This window comes from Tamandua tetradactyla, chromosome 4, assembly GCF_023851605.1.
Source record: "Tamandua tetradactyla isolate mTamTet1 chromosome 4, mTamTet1.pri, whole genome shotgun sequence".
NCBI classification, from domain to species: domain Eukaryota; kingdom Metazoa; phylum Chordata; class Mammalia; order Pilosa; family Myrmecophagidae; genus Tamandua; species Tamandua tetradactyla.
In genome coordinates this window covers 167,451,987-167,471,846 of record NC_135330.1, presented here as the reverse complement: position 1 = coordinate 167,471,846, position 19,860 = coordinate 167,451,987, and the positions used below count along the sequence as shown (strand labels likewise).

Here is a 19,860-nt window from a genome sequence, read left to right as displayed (position 1 = left end):
AAACACAGGTAAAAATTTGTCAAGCCTCCTGTTAGTTACTTATCCAATCAACTCATATTTATCTCTTTAAAGTTCTTCATGTAAATTCCTCTCTTTAATCCATGAATTTAAATTGCTAATGTGCTACTTGTCTAGCTGTTCTTTATAAAGTGGCATTTGGGGGTGTTTATCTTTTCAACTCGAGAAAAAGAAGTGAAGAGACTATTGAATTCCTGTTTTTGCTATCCTTTTTGAGCTCTGCTGAGAGTATGCACTGGCTTAGGTGAAGTCAATGCATGGAGGCTCTATATTTGGAGGTGCTCTATATTGCGGTATGGAAATGCATTTGTAATCTTGAATATACGTTAGAGCACAATTCGTTGCCCAATTCATGTCCTTAAGTGAGCACAAAAGACAAAGAGGGCCAGGGGATGAAAATAATTCAATTGGTTAGTTGTATCTCCATGGAGACCAGAAGAAAAATGGATAAGCTCTATGGAGACCCTTAAAATCTCTCCTGGAATTATGGTACCATATGATCTATTGTAATTATATATTGGGGGGGTGGGAAAGTGATAAGAGGAGTATGAGAAGATGACTCTCTTTTTCCCTTGGTAGAAATTATAGCCCTTGTCCTGCTACATTTAATCAATTGTAGAATTTTAAGTTAAAGCTAGGATTCTGAGGGACCTCGTCCCTAGAATGGGTTAGGAGGTGCTTGAATAGCACCTTTGAGAGGATTGCTGTTTGTATCCCCAACACTGAACTGCAGCTGAGAATCAAAAAATGTGTCAGTGGATGAATGAATGCAATGAGCAGTTTGGACAGGATTTCATCGTGGACTTAGGCCCTGTCAATCATATCTGCTTTTGGAAAACAAAGAGGGGAGAGGGTACTGCTCCGGAATACTGGGTAGTGCCGGAAAATTCTATCTTGCTTCTTTATTCTCTTTCAAGGAGAATGATGCTCAATAATGTAAATATGGTGAGAACAGGAAATGAACTTCAGTTGTGGTAAGCAGATAAACAGGGTTCAGGGAAATAGGCCAGCTAACACATGCAAGTCACTGTATTTGGATAAGTTATATCCCATTTTAACCTAAATGTCCCTAGCCTCACTTTCAACTGGATGTAAAATGGGATTGTGATTGTTTTTATACCCTTCATAATGGTCCAAAAGTCCTCATGGCTTATTTGCTGGAGATTAGCCTTCTATAAAGAGAACCCCAGTGATTTCCTATGATAATACCTCAAATCAATGTCCACCCAGTTTTGTTCATTTGCCTTTATTTTTCTCTTTTATGTTTCTGCCATGTTATTTCCCTATCTCTGCTGAGCCTAAGGAGAGTACCTCTTAGCACAAGGCTCTCCACTGGTTCTGACCACTGACTCCTCTTCAATCCAGCCTCAGGGAGGACATACTGTTCTTCATAATTCATACAGAAATATTGATATCAGGATGGGACTTCCAGCAAGGCGTCTCTGCAAATTTGAAGTACCACCGAAAATAACCTTGATGCAGCTGCCGTGAAATCCACTGGCCTTAAACCTGCTACAAGGGCCTCCCTAGTCCTTCAATGGCCTCCAGTTTACCCCCATCCACAAGGCATCTCCATGAATCTCCATACTTTGAGGTCCAGGATCAAGTCTTCCTCCCCACCCTAGAGAAAGGAGTAAATCCTCTCCTCTTTCAGATCAAGGCCCACCCCCTTTCTTACCCTAAGATTATTGACAGTGGGGATATCCATTCTCATTAGGATGTGGTCTGACTCCCTGGGACCTAGAAAATTACAAAGATAAACATTTCTTAACTGAAAGTATGTTTTATTCAATTTTGAATGAGTCTACTCCTAACCCTATCCTGTTAGCTCTCTATCAAGTGCTTAGTTTAGTTCTGTTTCAGAGTTTTTCCTCCAGATTTCTGCTTCTGAGCATGATGACATAGTTTGCAGCAAACCAATGCTCCCAAGAACTTGAGAAGCTGGATTAAAAATAAATTGTTTGAAGATAGCCACTTGATGAGAGGCTATCCTTCATTGGTCTCTCACACTCCTGAATGCCTTGTGAAGTGAGGCACTAACTGCCCTATGCTCTGGAGTAAATTATCAAGGATATTTGTAGAACAAATGGCCTTGGAAGATACAGTATTTTCCTCGGGAGCAAAGGGCAGGCATGTTTATTGCCCCTTTTTAATAAAAGTGTTTAGTTTCTAAGGTAAATGTTCTTCTGTTCAATCAACTCAGTGTACAGGTATCATTTGGCCCCGTTTGTATTACCCAGTGGGAATTGAGGCTTAGGAGATGATGCCAAAAAAAAAAAAAAAAAAGGCTGATATCCTAGTTAATGCTATTGCTGTGAGTAATAAACTGTCCTTTATCTCTGACCCAGAAGGCTTGTGCTTTCTGCCCACATCCATGAAACTGTGGCAGGCTAACTTGATAATGTACAAATACGGCAAAATTCTCAGATTGCTTCACAATTCTTAACAGCAGGGAACAAAATCCTGGAGAAGGGGAGGATCATAAGGAGAGGTAAGCCAACATCCTGAAGTAGTTTTTTTCCTTTAGGGTATGTGCTAGTTCTGATTATAGAGCAAGGGGCTAAAGGTCTTGGAAAAGGAAATGAATAGAGGATCATCATGAAGAGGTAGAACTAGCAGAAGTTTTAGTAATTTTATAGTGTAATACAGACACAAATTAGAGACTTGTGGGTTCAGGATTCTGATGTGAAGGAGGGGCATAGAACTAAATGCAACATTCTTGTTAATTTTCCTGAATTCAGAAGCTGCTCAAGGCAGGAGGCTAAGGAGCCAAACAGAAAGATTCTGAAAAGCACAGTGGAGTTTTAAGCAGAAGAGACAAAGATTAAAATTCAGCACCTGCCAGAGTGGAGGGGTCTTAATGAGTAGGGACCCTCCCTGGCTCTTAGCTGGAATCTTTGAGATGAATGTATCAAACTGAGGTAGATACAGTCTTACTTTCATTATATTTTGGCTTCCAATCACTTTAGTCCCTGCTTGGATTAAGATAGACCTCACTCTGCCTACCAAAGGAAAGGGTGACCCCTCTTTGGAGGAAAATCATATCATCCAGAGGTTCTCCAATTTCTAATAGACAAGGTTCAGCATCCATTAAAAAATTAGAAACAGATACAGAGTTGGGCATTTAAATAGCTATGATTAATATGTTCAAGAAAATAAAGGAAAAGATAAAAATATTTCATCAGAGAATTAGAATCAATTTAAGAAGAATCAAATGAAAACCATAGTCTCTTCTCCAGAACGAGGCAGAGAAGTCCTGCAGGTGGCTCCTGTTAGCGTCAAGTCTTCATTCTCAGTCTTCTATATGAAAATACTTGACAGGTACACACACACACACAACATACACCTACACCTCTCCCAGGATCAAAAAAGAATTTTTTATGCATAATGTCAAATTCAGATTTATGAAGAAAAATACATTTAAGTCTCAGAAGCACAGTTTAAATAATATACTGAATTTATTTGATTGTAAACCTCTGCTCTAAAATATTTTCTGAAGTTTTTCTTAAGAGGTTATGAAACTTACAGGTGAAGACAGATGTTTAAGAAACTAAATGTATAAGAAAATATTAAGAATAAAAAAACTTTTTATTCAACAGCATTTGGCATATGCTATCATATTGCAATTTCACTTCAAAACTTTTAATATAAATGTTCGTTGTAGGAAGTAAAGACAAGAAAAGAGAAAAAGATCACCTTTAATTCCAGGAATAACTGTTAAATCTTTTTGTCAATCTTGCTAAGGGCCCATCAATCTTATTGATTTTCTCATAGAACCAACTTCTGGTCTTATTGATTTTCTCTATTGTTTTCAATTTCATTTATTTCTGCTCTAATCTTTGTTATTTCTTTCCTTTTGCTTGCTTTGGGGTTAGTTTGCTGTTCTTTCTCCAGTTCTTCCAAGTGGACAGTTAATTCCTGCATTTTTGCCTTTTCTTCTTTTCTGATATAGGCATTTAGGGCAATAAATTTCCCTCTTAGCACTGCCTTTGCTGCGTCCCATAAGTTTTGATATGTTGTGTTTTCATTTTCATTCGCCTCAAGGTATTTGCTAATTTCTCTAGCAATTTCTTCTTTGACCCAGTCGTTGTTTAGGAGTGTGTTGTTGAGCCTCCACGTATTTGTGAATTTTCTGGCACTCCGCCTATTATTGATTTCCAACTTCATTCCTTTATGATCCGAGAAAGTGTTGTGTATGATTTCAATCTTTTTAAATTTGTTAAGACTTGCTTTGTGACCCAGCATATGGTCTATCCTTGAGAATGATCCATGAGCACTTGAGAAAAAGGTGTATCCTGCTGTTGTGGGATGTAATGTCCTATAAATGTCTGTTAAGGCTAGCTCATTTATAGTAATATTCAGATTCTCTATTTCTTTATTGATCCTCTGTCTAGATGTTCTGTTCATTGATGAGAGTGGTGAATTGAAGTCTCCAACTATTATGGTATAAGAGTCTATTTCCCTTTTCAGTGTTTGCAGTGTATTCCTCACGTATTTTGGGGCATTCTGGTTCGGTGCATAAATATTTATGATTGTTATGTCTTCTTGTTTAATTGTTCCTTTTATTAGTATATAGTGTCCTTCTTTGTCTCTTTTAACTGTTTTACATTTGAAGTCTAATTTGTTGGATATTAGTATAGCCACTCCTGCTCTTTTCTGGTTGTTATTTGCATGAAATATCTTTTCCCAACCTTTCACTTTCAACCTATGTTTATCTTTGGGTCTAAGATGTGTTTCCTGTAGACAGCATATAGAAGGATCCTGTTTTTCAATCCATTCTGCCAATCTATGTCTTTTGATTGGGGAATTCAGTCCATTAACATTTAGTGTTATTACTGTTTGGATAATATTTTCCTCTAACATTTTGCCTTTTGTATTATATATATATCATATCTGATTTTCCTTCTTTCTACACTTTACTCCATACCTCTCTCTTCTGTCTTTTCGTATCTGACTCTAGTGCTCCCTTTAGTATTTCTTGCAGAGCTGGTCTCTTGGTCACAAATTCTCTCAGTGACTTTTTGTCTGAGAATGTTTTAATTTCTCCCTCATTTTTGAAGGGCAATTTTGCTGGATATAGGAGTCTTTGTTGACAGTTTTTCTCTTTTAGTAATTTAAATATACCATCCCACTGTCTTCTAGCTTCCATGGTTTCTGCTGAGAAATCTACACATAGTCTTATTGGGTTTCCCTTGTATGTGATGGATTGTTTTTCTCTTGCTGCTTTCAAGATCCTCTCTTTCTCTTTGACCTCTGACATTCTAACTAGTAAGTGTCTTGGAGAACGCCTATTTGGGTCTAATCTCTTTGGGGTGCGCTGCACTTCTTGGATCTGTAATTTTAGGTCTTTCATAAGAGTTGGGAAATTTTCAGTGATAATTTCTTCCATTAGTTTTTCTCCTCCTTTTCCCTTCTCTTCTCCTTCTGGGACACCCACAACACGTATATTTGTGCGGCTCATATTGTCCTTGAGTTCCCTGATACCCTGTTCAAATTTTTCCATTCTTTTCCCGATAGTTTCTGTTTCTTTTTGGAATTCAGATGTTCCATTCTCCAAATCACTAATTCTATCTTCTGTCTCTTTAAATCTATCATTGTAGGTATCCATTGTTTTTTCCATCTTTTCTACTTTATCCCTCACTTCCATAAGTTCTGTGATAACTGTTAAATCTTGATGTTATACTTTCCAAATGTTTTCTAGTTACAAACACACACACACATACACGAAGTAGCCTGAGATTAGACTATACATATTGTTTTGTGTATTTTCTTTATATATAATGAAAATATTTTCCATATTACTAAATATTGTCAAACATTTTTAATGAATATATAATATCCCACTGTATGAAATACTATCATTTAACAATCTGTTAGACTTTCAAGCTAGTCCTACTTTTCTTGCTATTATAAATATCATTGATTCTTTTTTTGCACAGGCAGGCACCGGGAATCGAACCTGGGTCTCTGGCAAGGCAGCGAGAACTCTGCCTGCTGAGCCACTGCGGCCCACCCTGAACTGAGTATTTTTTTTTTTTATTAATAAAAAAAAATTAACTAACACAACATTTAGAAATCATTCCATTCTACATATGCAATCAGTAATTCTTAATATCATCACATAGATGTATGATCATCATTTCTTAGTACATTTGCATCGATTTAGAAAAAGAAATAGCAAGACAACAGAAAAAAATAAAATGATAATATAGAGAAAAAAATAAAAATACAAAATACAAAAAATATATATATATATAAAAACTATAGCTCAGATGCAGCTTCATTCAGTGTTTTAACATAATTACATTACAATTAGGTAGTATTGTGCTGTCCATTTTTGAGCTTTGGTATCCGGTCCTGTTGCACAGTCTGTATCCCTTCAGCTCCAATTACGCATTATCTTACCCTATTTCTAACTCCTGATGGTACTCTGAACTGAGTTTTTAATATACATTCGTGCGCACTTCTTAGTTATCTCCTTAGGAGATGTTCCTGTTGGTAAGATTCCTAGATTGAAGAGTATGAACAAATTTAAGATTCACGTTCTTACCCATTTTGCCATTCATCTCTTTCTATACCTGTTTTTCCAGTATAGTAAATTTACACAAGATTGTAGTCTCCTGGGTATTAGGGTTCTAGCTTTGCTTAACCTTGTATTTCCCACATTGTCTTCAGAGTACTTAAGGAAGCAGGGCTGGAGGTACAACGAAGCATACTAGTGACCACGGTGAAGGTATCTGAACGTGTATCAAAGAATCCGGAAGAAAAGTATGTATATTTCCAAAAGGTAGGCGGGGATGAAGTTTTAGCGTCCCACGCCCTGTCTGATCCAGAGAACGCGAGAAAACTGAAGTCCTTGGAGTACAGTGACACCTCAGAGACTCAACACTCCTTACCACAGGAGAGGACTTGCGTATTTAGGGTCTATTCCAACAGCCTGTGAACTCTTGGGAGCTCATTAGCATGCCCAACCTCGCACAGTGAAGTCTCAAAACGGGGGCACTCACGGCTGTCAGGGAAGTGCAGGGTCCCTGAGACCTGCGGTGCAGTAATTCTGAATGACGCGCAGATCCTTTCAGTGGCTGCCACTCTAAGCATTGCAAATGAAATGCTTTTTGGAGGCAGCACTGACTCATTCCATCCTTATTTTTCCAATGTAATTGGGGTGGAGGCGGCTAAAAGGTGGAGGCAGAACTGGCGCTCAGTAGGCCTGAGACTTTCACAGGCAGTCGAAAGACAGGAGCTAGCGGTGTGTGTGTGTGTGTGTGTGTGTGTGTGTGTGTGTGTGTGCGCGTGTGTGTAAATGTCTAGACACGGTTTCCTTCCAGGGATTGTCTTCTCTTCCTCCTTGCCCCTCCCCATCCTATTTTTCCCTTCTCGTAGGCAGACGCTCCCGCCTTGGTCCAGAGCCCAGGGAATGTGGGGTTCAACCTCCTCACTTCTTCGCTAAATTCACAGCGCCTAGAATCCCAAAACGAGCTGTTTTCAGTAGTGAAATCACCAGGAATTACCGGCTCTCTTGGCCTCTCCCTTCTCGGTTTCCTCCTTGGGTTGTTGAAGTTTCACCCAGACACCGAAGAAGCTCCGCCCTCGAATTTTTTAATAGGTCACAGGCTGAGGCCCCTCGGGTCACTCTCCCAATCTAAGTTTCCCCTGACCCAAACCCTGCCCTCGGGGAGGTCGGCGGAGACCCATTTCCCCGGGGCCAGATGAAGAGGAGGAGGGCTTCGAGGGCCGGACGAAGATGGTGGAGTAAGAGTTGTTGCAAACCACTCCCTCGCGGCACAGGCTCTCCTTTGCGCGGGATCGGGTCTCCGGCCGGTGGCGGTGGGCACGTGGCCAATCCCCGGTTCCGAACTCCGTCGCCTCCTCCCCACGCCCAGCGCCCGCCCCAAGTGAGGCTCCCTCGGCTCCCAGCACCCGCCTTCCCTTCCTCTTCCCCTCCCTGCCGACTAGGAAGGGGTAGTGGCGGGGGAAGAGCCCTCGGAAAGGTTCGGGCCGCCGGCCCACCTCCAGCCAATCGGCTGGGCCCGGGCAGCACCCGACCCCGGTAGGCGGCGACTCTCGCGGCTGCGGACTAAGGCGCCCGGGCGGCCGCCGAGCCTCCTCCCCCTCCCGGAAACGCGGGGCGGGGTCCCAGGCCGGGCCTCGGGGGCGGGCGCGGGGGCCGGGCCGGGGCGGGCCGCGCAGCTGCAGCCGGGCGGGGCGCACTCGGGGCTGGCGGGCTCGGCGGGTTGTGCTCCCGGACTCCCGCTCCCAGGCCGCCAGCGCAAGCGGGCCGAGGCCGCCCCGGCTCCAGCCAAGCAGCAGCTGCAACTCGCGGCGACGCTCCGCGCCCCACGCGCCTCCGCGCAGCCCCTCCCCGGCACCGTGCATGGAGACGCTGCCCGCCGCCCGCCGCTGAGCCCCGCCGCTCGGACCGGGATCTGCCGGGGCAGAGGGTGGGCTCGGGATCCGGCCGGCCCCGACGAAGCTGGACTCGGGCTTCCCCGGTAGCCTCCGTCGCTCGAGGTCTGCGTGCGGGCAGCGGGCCTGGTCGCCCGCACCGACCGCTTCGGCCCTGCCGTCCCGTCCCAGGAAGTGACCGTCCTGACCGCCATGGCTCACTCCCCAGTGCAGTCGGGCCTGCCCGGTATGCAGGTAGGTACGAGCCCCGGGCAGCGGGAGGGGCGGGATGCGGGGGCTCGGGCGGAAGCGGGCAACTTGGCGGTGTAAACACAGCCCCCCCCCCCCCCCCCACGCTCACCCTTCCGGGGTCGCGCGCCGGAGCCTCCCTCGCTGTGTTCCCCGCTGCTCCGCGCGCGCGGCCCGGGGCTGGGGAAAGAGCCCTCGGAGCGCACACGCGCCCCGGCCCGCTCGGGCGGCTGGGACTGGGCGCCAGGCGGGGTCCTCCCCTCCCATCCCGGGCGCCCTTGCCCCTCGCCGCAGCCTGCCTCTTGGCGTGGGGGGAAGGGCCGTAGGGACCGCGGCCTGGGTCTGGCCGGGGGTCCACGGTGGAGGCGGCCTTCGCCGGCCGGAGTCGCGGTTGTTAGGGAAGAATGTGGCGGAACCGGCCTTGGGTCGCCTTCCCGGTTTCCCTCTCCCCCCATCACCTTCCTGAGCTCCGGGCAGGCGTCGGCCGCATCCCCAGGGAGAGCCGATGCCAAGAAATGCCCTGGGAGGCCCCAGCTTAGTCCCTGGGCCCTGTATGCGGGCCTGGGGCGGAAGGGCCCCTCAAGGCTCCCGACCCCCGCCCGCCCGCCTCCCCCTCTCTTCTGGGTCTTCTGCCTTCTCTGGAGGGCGGGAGGTAAACTTAAGAACTGGGAGGCGAGCCGAGAGCGCGCGCGGACTGGTCCTGGCCCGCGGCGGCCCAGCCCGGGTGGAAGGAGCGAGGGCGGGTGTCGAGGAAGGTGTAACTGCTAGTTCCACCTCTAGTAGATTTGTTCCGAGCGTTTTGTTCTGAGGGAAGAGTGCGAGCTGGTAAACCTCCAGGAAGAAGAAACGGTACAGCGTGCACTCGGGCGACCCAATCCAGGCTTTTCCTACCTGATGCCGGGATACCGGACTTTTCCTTTAAGGCTTTACTGGGCTTAGAGTAGTTGTTTCCCAAGAAGTGTCTCCGTGGGTACTTTGTGGCATCATGGCCTACCACTGACTTTTATTGGGGGGATTGAGTTTCAAATCTGTACTAATTCATTAAAGTTTTTCACTGTTAGCCTTTTGGAAAAAAGAAAACCACTCTCCTTCGCTAACTTGTAATTTTTGTAAATGCACAAATGGTGGTAGCAAAACTATTAGGATTAAAATCAGTTAGGATATGTCTAAAGTTTTGCTCTCTCAAGCAAGTGAACATAAGAGCTTTAAGAATAACCAGAAGTATCCAAGTGGATTATTATCATGTAGATATCAGTGGAGTAATTTTCTCTTCTCTTCTCCTTGCGGGTTGAAAAGCCCAGTGTAGACAGACCTCTTCTATTATGAGCCAGGCATCTTCCCCCCCTCCCCAAAGAGACTTTTTTTTTAAAACATTAAACAAAACAAAACAAAAAAGACTGGGTTTCATCGTTGAGGTTTCAATTCTAGAAAAATAGGAACTCAAAGTTACTACTTTAGTGGCGGCTGTAATTTTAGACCGACTTTTTTTTTTTTTTAAAAGGAGTAACAGTTAATGTTTTGTTTTAAGCCTGTGACTAGGAAGATGCTTGAAGAAAGTCTGTCCTTGAATCTCATTTAAAGTTCTTTTATTGTATTTAAAACGTAATGCTGTGCTTATTTTTGCTTTGTAAAAATCAGATGGGATTTTTTTTTTAATTTTAGCAGTTTTATTTAAGTAGAATTTACATGCAATAAAAGTCACCCATTATAAGTGTATTGTTCAATAAGTTTTCGCAAATATATATGTATATATATATTTAGTCATATAACTACTACCATGAGATTCAGGGATTTTTGAAGCAGGACTCAGGCAAGGGGAGCTGCTGGAAACTGGTTTGGCCTTGACTAAGAAGGACCTTTTTTTCCTCTGGGAATGGGGTAAGGATGATATAAATGTATATAAATACTCATTGAGGGTGGGGTGGAGTAGGATATGGCATTGAAAGCATTCCTAATGTTATCAGATGGGATTTTGAACATAAAGCTCTGCTTGGTTTTTATTTGGAGACAGAATGAAGTTGGTGAGAAAAAAGTTTCTTACCAGTAAAACAAGAAGGACCTCCTGTAATGCTTTAAAAAATACATTTTATGAATATTTCCTCTAGACTGACTTTTATATTGTGTTAATCAGTTTGTAATCTAGCACAAATGCCTCACTTAGAATTCACCTTTGTGGAAAGTGAGTCGGTGTGAAAAGGTATTTAAAGCTCCAGTGACCTGCACTAAGAAGTCTGTATCAGATGGTCACTCTTTGGTATCTGGTCTCAGTGGTTTGTTTGTCTGTTTTGCCCTCTTTTTTTTTTTTTTTAAGGGAGTGGGCCAAAATTTGAAAATCTTGGGAAAAGACAGTAGATTTCCTTTAATCACCTTGCCTCCAAAATAAAGTGTATTTCCTAGGTGGTATTACAAGGGAACTTTTTTACTTTGCTTTCTCAGTGAAAGAGCTTATAAATTTTTCTTAGCAAGAAAGCTGACCAGGTTTTCAGCAGTTACAGTTTTAGAAAATGGCTTTATGTCACAGTCATTTCTGTACTTAAATACCTCTATAAATCTTAGTATAACTGTTTTTGAGTGTGCCATTTGGGATAGAAAATTTCCTCTATTCACACTTATCCCCCAAAAGATAAAGAACAGGCGCGTTTGTTTGCAATTTTGAATTAGGAGCTGCTACAGCTCAGGGAGCCTTCCCTAAGAGTTGTTGAGGGTTAAATTAAAGGCACACACCTCGTTGTGTTGTACAGGATAAAACAGGAAGAGAGAGGTGCATGACCTGTTTGTGCCCTGCCATGTCTCCTATCATTCCCTTTTTATCTCTGTCTTCTCTTGACCAGGGCTAATAAAAGGATGCTGGCTTAAAGTTTTTAGAAAGACAGAATTGTGAATGGAGGTGGCCCAGGCAAAGATGCTTAAATAAATATTTTAGTATAAACACCAGTTTTCAGGTTCTTGCAAATCATTTTTATGCCCTTGAATTCTTACTGGTACCCTTTGAGACATAGGTATTATTTTTGCTATTTTATAGATGTAGAAACCAACAGAGATGGAACTGAACCCACCAATGTGGCTGGTTTGGTGATTCGAAACCAGGTCTTTCCTGCCTTCCAGACAAGACTCCTATTCTCCATGTTGTATTGTTGCTGTATTATTACTTTTGCAAATGTTAAAGTTTATACCATTCCAAGTTGGATTTGTTGAAGACAGTAAGAACAAGACATTGAGATTTATTCAGTCAGTAACTGTATTGAACACCAGTGTATCAAGTGTCCTAGGTGAGGGGTTGAGAATTCTAACTCTGAATGAGCTGTCATTTTTAATATATGTTTCATGAAGATTGCTAGGGTGGTTTTTCCTTTTTTTTTTTCTTCTCCCACTCCCCAGTTTTATATTAGCAGAGGGGGGAGAAAAGAAATCATGAACTGAAGATAGTACTTATGAATAAGCACAAAGAAATTAGGCTGATTTGTGAATATATGTTCTCCCTGTCCTGCACTTTTTCATTGAGCATTAGTTGTTTCACTCAGTTTATTTCAGATGAAAAGAAAAGCAAGCTTCAGTTGGACGCAGGAGCACCAGTCAGTTTCTAGTTTGCGTAAGTTGTGATTTAAAAATGAATTAGATTTTGGTTTGTAAATGTTTTTTACAGAAGGGGATGAGTGGTTTGCCTGGTTAGAGGTTCAGATGTCAGCAAATTGCCAGGGTGGACTTTTTAGGAGGGTCGATTTAAACCTTGGTAATTTGAACTCTGAATGAGCATTTTATAGTCTTTTTTCCACTCTTCCATCCCTCTTCCTTTTTATGCTGAAGAGTAATAAGAAAAATAAAGACACACTTTTCTGTGGCTGTTACTTACCCATGTCAGTTTTTGTTGTTTCTGCTAATACCTATATTAATAATTCATGTTCCTCTTCTCTTTAATTGCTGTAACCCAATAAAGTTAAAAAGAATTCGTTTTGCTTGAAAGTGCTTTTCTTTAGGGGAGGGGGCTCAATAGATTTTTTTTTAAGTTAAAAATTGAAAACCAACTAGCCACATTTTCTTTTATCTTTTTTTTTTTTTTTGAGGCATCTAGGACATTTTGGTTCTAATCCCAGATTTTGATAATAATTCACACAGAACCAAGTCACCTTGATGTAGGAATTGGTTAGATTAGATTTTTCTAAGCTGCTCATGTAGCACAGTGTCTCTGTATGAAATAGTATTGACATGTGGCAGCCATCATCTTTGTTTTCTACCTCCTTTACATAATTTTTGTGCTCCTGTTCTAATGGATGGAGGTGAATTTATTTACTTGACACAGGTTTATAACTGTTTTTTTAGTTCAACAGTATTTTTCAAGGACCTTGGTATAAGATGTAGTGTGAAGAGTTACAGAAGAGATGAGTCTGTTGATAATCACTTCTTTTTACAGTTACATTGTAAAGGCAAAGTCTGGGAATCTCATGATCTTTTGAGAAACATGCTGCTTAGCTCTTTTGGGTGATTTTTCCCAGTGATTCAGAGTTCCCTATTTGGAAACCCTGTACCTGCAGGAAATGGACCACTCCCAACCAACTCTTCTGTGGCTTTTTGTATGCTTTAGCTCAGAATTATTATCATTAATGGAATCTTGTGGCAAAAGTGCAGGAAGTAGAAGTTGGGCTCTGTGAGCCCTCTGTTGCTGCTTAGAATCAAGCACTGTTATTGGACCAGTTTATGGTAGTCATTTCCCATAATTCATGCTTTTGCAGTGGAATTTATTAAAAATCTTAGTGTCAAATGTTTTGGGGAAAAAACATGGCTATTACAATATCAGGTTTATGGGGTTAAATATGGAGTGTCTTTATCCTAAATTGCTCCCAGTTTCCAAGGTTTAGATTAGCTGGCAAAAACAAGATATACCTTTACTTGCTACAAAATATAAAACAATTCCAAATTGTTACAAAGGTGCTTTATGTGAATACCAAGTGAACAACATTGTTGACTCTAGAGACCTTCAGATTATGTTTCCTTGAGTGTTCTTGGTCAGCAAAAGTAACATTTTCTGTTCAGTGCCCCACTGGTCTCTGAATAAATTGTGGGAACATTTCGAGTTTTAGTTAAAGCTTAACAAATATGTAGCAGGGTAGCTGGTGTTTTATCTTCTGGTGAAGTCCCTTCCTGTTTTTTTGTTTTGAAGAATTTTAGGCCCTGAAATTGGAGGGACAGTTATAAGTCCAAACCCTTCATTTTATTTTGAATATTTAGGATTTTTGTTTAGTTTTTATTTTTAAAAAATTGTGTGTGTATTGTTGAAAGAGTCAGGTCTCTAAGGTTTGTTTCGAAAGACAGCGGTACTTCCTGCTGTTCTTCATTTTCTTATTCCCCAAAGGCAACCCTTTGATCTTTCCTGCTTGATATTTGTTGTTCCTTTTTATTTTTATAAAGAACGTTAAAAAATTGCTACTTGTTTTTTCTAGTTTCAGATATTTGCCGTAGAGTTTGGACTTTGAAGATGAAGATTCAGTTCTATTTTCCTCGTCTCATTTACTCACTTGCATATCCCCGATCCCCCCACCCCCATATCACAACTTCAGGTAGATCAATATTTTGTGGATAGGTTAATGTGATTGTAAACAGTCTTCATGTGGAACCCTTAGTAAACTATGATTACTTTTAAAATATTTTTTTGAAAGCTTTTTTTTCTTGGTAATATGCTTATAACTCGTTCAGCCCGATACTCTTTACCAGTTGTTTAATCTTTCTCCTAGGAAGTTCAGAATTAGCAGACATTCTGTCAATTTCACCATCCAGAAGACTTTTCTTGAGCCTCTGGACCTGCTCTATCCCATCTTCCACACTTGGCACACTACTGACATCCCCTGGCCTTCCTTTACCTCCACCCCTGGGAGCCCCTCTGCTGCTCCCCTGGGTGGGATGCCCTGCTTTCTGTATTTCCCTAGTTGGCTGGGAAATACACGTCCTCCCTACGTGTCGGAGGCCACCCATGAATGTCTGCTCAGTTTGTAGAGTGAGAGACTAGAAAGCTGGTTGGAAAGTTGTTGAGCTATTAAATGGGCCTTTTTAGCTATCACTTTCACTGTCATCTATTCCTACTTGACAGCACAGCTGAATTACTGCTGTAGCTTTCTTTTAGCTTTTTATCAATTTCATCATCCTGAAGAGAAGCCTTTCCTTGAGACTTTGACCTGCTGCAGTCTGGACTGGTCATTATCCACACCTGGTGCACGTCTTGGGATGGTCAGATTACCCAGAGGTGCCTTGTCCCTTCTGCTTGAAGAGTAATGTCCACCTGAGGGCTGAATGAAGGAATGGGACTGGAAGGTGTTGTAGTACATTGCATAGCTTTATTTCCCTATTATTATTATTTTTTTAAGTGTGCTTCTGTGTCCTCAACTGTGTCTGCTGTCATCTGGGCCAGAAGTCCTATGCTTTTCCTTTTCAGTGAATATACTTTTGGTTTCCTTGATTAGGGGACGTCTCGGGCAGTTGCATGGCAGTCAGGAGAGTGCGGGAGGGGTGTGGGTTATCTAAACCACTCTTGAGTTGACTTTTTTTCACCTCTTGGTTTTAGGCCTTCCAATTCCGAGCTACCAGTTGCTGAGTTTGGGGGAGTCAGTGTGGTGAACGTTTTCTCCACCTCTGGGTTAGGATTCGTGTTCTCCTCCCCTGATCTTTTTACTACCGCCTGCTTTCTTGCTTCTGAAATTTCTTTGTTGTCTTCTGTCTCCTCCCAGTACAAAGAGGTTTAGCTTTTTAAGAAAAACCCTTTATTATGGTTTTAGTGGGATTGGAAGATGGACAAAGTAGATGCCTATTCTCAGTGTGTTCTTCTACCTCAAAGTCCCTTTCTTTCAATTTGTAGATGAATGACTAGAGGTCGAGAGAAGTGAAGTGAATTCCAAGGTCACAGAATTGCACCTTCTCAGAGGGTGGAGAAAGACTCCTGAGCCACTGTTTGCTCCATCATGTGATTTTGCCATTTATTTTTCCTTTGTAGATGGAAGTATAAATATATGCTTTTATTTCTGTATCTCTCCTAGTCGATGACCTCTGCCAAGTAACTTGAACTGAGAACTGCTTTTCTCAATTCTCCTCTAATTTTCTGGTCCTAGGGTCCTTTGGGCACATAACAGTTTCAGGGATCCCCACGGTGTCTCATTGGAGAAATATTTGCTTCAGTCAGTTGATGTTTTGGGGGCCCAGCATCTAGCATTGAGTGTATACCTCTTGGGAGGCATTGTGTGCTCCACAGAGGTTGGCACAGGGGTGGCTACAGATGCGGAGTCAATGTTGCATGAACTGCCTGTGAAGGGCAGGTTAGGGCACAGCACATCCACATTTGCAGCGTGTTAGAGGATTGCACACTTCACTGTGCATTCCATGGGGGTGTGGACTCAGGAATTAAGACAGATTTGCTTAATGAATGAATAACATGCAGGGTGCATCTCTCAAGAGGGAACATTGCTCTTTTGGGAATTGCCTTAGCGTGATTACCTACTTAAGAAGAAAATACTTTGTTTGGTAGAAATTTACAGTGACAAACAATTGAGTGAAAATGAAAAATAATCCAGAACTCAGGGAACAAATATTTTATGTAGTTAAAAAAAAAAGTCCAGTATGGTTAATTCAAAGTTGTTAACCTGCCGTCTGTACGCCTGTTGAAGAAACGTATTGTTTGAACATTTCTGTTAATGTGTTTGATGCCATTTCACTGTATCAAACATTTGTAAGAGCTAATTTTAAAAGAAAGAGATGTATAGGTACAAGGAATTACTCATTTCTTCAGCAGTTTCTACTAGTAGGCAGGGTTCCTTTTTTTTTTCTTTTTTTTTTTCATTGTATTACCCTCAGTAGTTAGATGGAAAAAATAAACTGTGCTTATAGTGTTTCTGTATTTATGTCGGTTTAGAAAATCAACATCTTTAAAATTTGTTGTCTTTAATGGGAAGCGTTTGTAGGAAGGAAACTAATTTTATTGAGTTCCTTTTGAGGACTAAACACTCTGGTAGGTTTTGTATGCCCTTGTTTAATCTTAATGGTCACCCACCTCTGAGGTAAGGCCTGTTAAACCAGTTTTATAGAAGGTAACATTGAGGTTAGAGTGATTATTAAACTTCACCATCGCCCCTCAGCTAGAAAATAGCATAACTGGGATTAGAGAGTGCCTTGACTTCTGGTGCCAGTTTGTGTTCTTTTCCTACCTTACATCAGAATGCCACCTTCTGCCATGCATTTCAGATTCCTTCACCAGCTGCCACCAGCACCCCCTCCTGCGTCCCCCTTCCCCCCATGCAGCTTCCCTAAAGATCAAGTTGTGCGTAGGTGATAACTTCCATGAGACTGGCCGAGAAACAAGATATTAATTGATGGTATTTGCAGTACTTTTATTTTCAGGATTTTTTTTCACCCTTTGGAGGAAGCTCTTGTATTTTTTTTTCCTTTTCTTTTCCATTTTCTTTTTAATAGAGAAGTTGTAGGTTTACAGAAAAATGCAGAAAATACAGTTTCCATATATTATCCCCTCCCCCAGCTTCTCTGTTATTAACTTTGCATAAATGTTGCAACTTTGTTACTACTAATAAAACATTATTATAAGTACAGTATTAACTATAGTCCTTAGTTTATATTGGGGTTCACTGTTTGTTTTGTACAGTCCCTATGTCCAGTGTTATTTTTTTTTTTTTTTTTTTTTTTTTAAGGAAGGAAGGGAAACATTTTTAAACATTTTCTTGTTTTTATTATATTTTGTTTGTTTGTTTGGTTTTTACATGGGCTGGGGCCGGGAATCGAACCGGGGTCCTCCGGCACGGCAGGCAAGCACTTTGCCCGCTGAGCCACCGCGGCCCGCCCTCCAGTGTTATTTTTAATCAGCTTCTGAGAATTTAGGGATTGTGGCTATGGTCGGTGGTTATTTGAACTTTGAGATGTCTCCCCATTCTTGCCTTTACCTCCATTCTCTCTGCTGGGCCCTTGGATGGTTCCTCAGGGTAGGACTGGAACCTTTAACTGACTTTTGCTTAGTATTAGTCAGATCGTGTTGAGAAGTATTCACTGAAAAAAGTACCCTATAGGCTTAACACTAGGGTTCTCGAGCTTTAGTATATCGGTGTCACCTGGAGGACTTGATGAAATGCAGGCTCTTGGCCCCACTCTCAGTTTCTGATTCTGTCGTTCTAGGGTGGATTGAGAGTTTGCAAGTCTCACAAGTTCCCACGTGATGCTGCTGCCCCTGTAAATAACCCTTAAATCCCTACTGGTACCCACTGTATGGAACACGTTACGGTATTGCCCATTTGAAAGGCAGTTCAATTGAAAATCAAATGCTTGCGACATAGCTTGTATTTGAGAAAACCAGCTTCGGAACCACTGGTGTAAGGTGTTTGGGAAATGAAACAATTTTAATTGAATAGAATTTTTACTGTTTTAGCTAATTCACTAATTTAGTGAAGTTTTTTACCATTTTAGATAGTATATATTTAAGGAATGTATCTCTCAGAACTAGCATTCTGTGGTTCTTCTGGAAAACCCTGAACTGGAACAAAAATGTTTGCCTCCACAGGGCTGCCGGGGTAACCTACGTCTCTTAACGTCACGCCCTGTTTAAGAACCTGTGGTGGCTTTCCCGATCAAATATAAACTCTAGCTTAAGATTCAGGGCCTTTTGTTAATGCCCAGCTTCCTGTTACGCTCCTTTTCAGCCCCATCTCCTGTTTGTCAGCCCATTTCCCCATCATTCCTCGCAAGCCTGTCGGCTGCCCTTGCATTGTGGGGGGAATTCCCTTGGCTTCTCTAGCAGATCCATATCCTCAGCTTTCAAGCCCTTGGCTCCAGACATAAAACCTTGAGATTCCTTTGCTGAGCACCTCTTTGTATGCTGTTAGTATTCATATGATTTTTTTTTTTAATTGTCTTAAGTGGACTTTAAGCTTTTTCAGGGAAGGTTTTTGTATCCTTTGCTCAGGTTTTTTTTTTTTTTCTTCCCTCTCCCAAAGTGGTAGGGACATAGGCTCCCAATGAGCATTGGGGGGAGATGAATAAATAATGAGTGCCTAATGTTAGATTTTTTTTCCCAGTTATGAAGTTAATGGGCTCTATGGCAAATTGATTTTTTTCTTTTCTTTTCACGTTTAACACTTAATTGAGGATATTCTATACATATATACCATACCGGTAGATTTTTTAACGTTCGGCATGTCAAGAGGTTTTATGCTTTGTGTAGACAGTTTATTTTATTTTAAATTCAGAAATGGCCTGTACTTCTGTATTAGTCTTTTTAAAAATTTTAAAATAAATGCCATCTTTTACTAAGGTATACTTTGGATTGGGGGTTTATATTTAGGATTGGCTAAACTTTGATTCTACCAGATTTTCTTGAGTTTTACTTATTTAAAAAAATTTTTTTGGCCTTTCTTTTTTTAGTATGTTGCATTTTCTGATGTTTGTCACGGTTCAGTACATGAGGAGTTGGAAAAATTGTTTTATATGGCTTTTTAAAATACAAAGGTAAAGAGTATATTCAGCAGAGTTAGTGGATTGACTGATAGGAAAGATATTCTATTTGCACCATTCTCTTTTCTTTCCTTTGTGAATGAAGAATTGGTAATCTTTTCTAAAAACACTGTATCACGCAAAACGCCTTCCTTACATTGTCATCATCAAGGAAAAAGAGCTTATGTGAAGTGAAACTGCTTGCTTTCCTGGCCTGGTAACAAAGACTGCTTGTATTTATCTCTGAAGTGGGTGGGGATCTGTTTGAGTGTGTAAGCCAAATAGTGTAGGAAGGCTCAATGCATGTGCAACAAAACTGACCTGGGGCAGTGAGTGCAAGCAGCCTGAGGGTATGGCCTTTAAAAATGTAAGATGGAATTTCTTTTCCATAGGCATGAGGCAGAGGCATTGTAAAAAGTGATTACATACATAGTTACAACAATTTTTAAGTTGAAAAGCAGTGTCCTCAGTGAAAAACCTGATTCTTCCTTGCTGTTTTATTATTATTATTGGTGTGGAATTTATTGTTTCTTGGGATCAGGCTTTGCCAGTCCTTCCAATCCCAAATATATATGTATGTTTATATATATGTATGTGTGTGTTTGTGTATTTTGTGTTATTTTATTTTCTCTTAATTGTAATCTGACTTTATCAGTAGATAGCCAGAAAGAAGCTGTGTCTGTAGCACCTCCCAGTCAGAAATAATTTTTCCTCTTGTATTTCCAAAATGAAAAAGTTTAT

The 19,860-nt window shown here is 41.5% G+C and overlaps 1 protein-coding gene across 1 annotated transcript in view; it reads left to right on the top strand.

Moving 5' to 3' along the window:
* The first annotated feature begins 8,228 nt into the window (after positions 1–8,228).
* Positions 8,229–19,860, top strand: part of STK24 (serine/threonine kinase 24) — a 162,061-nt gene continuing 150,429 nt past the window's right edge. The window contains exon 1 of the mRNA XM_077158569.1: positions 8,229–8,658. Within this exon, the coding sequence (XP_077014684.1) occupies positions 8,617–8,658 (42 nt within the window). The 5' untranslated portion in view covers positions 8,229–8,616. The remainder of the gene's footprint in view (positions 8,659–19,860) is intronic.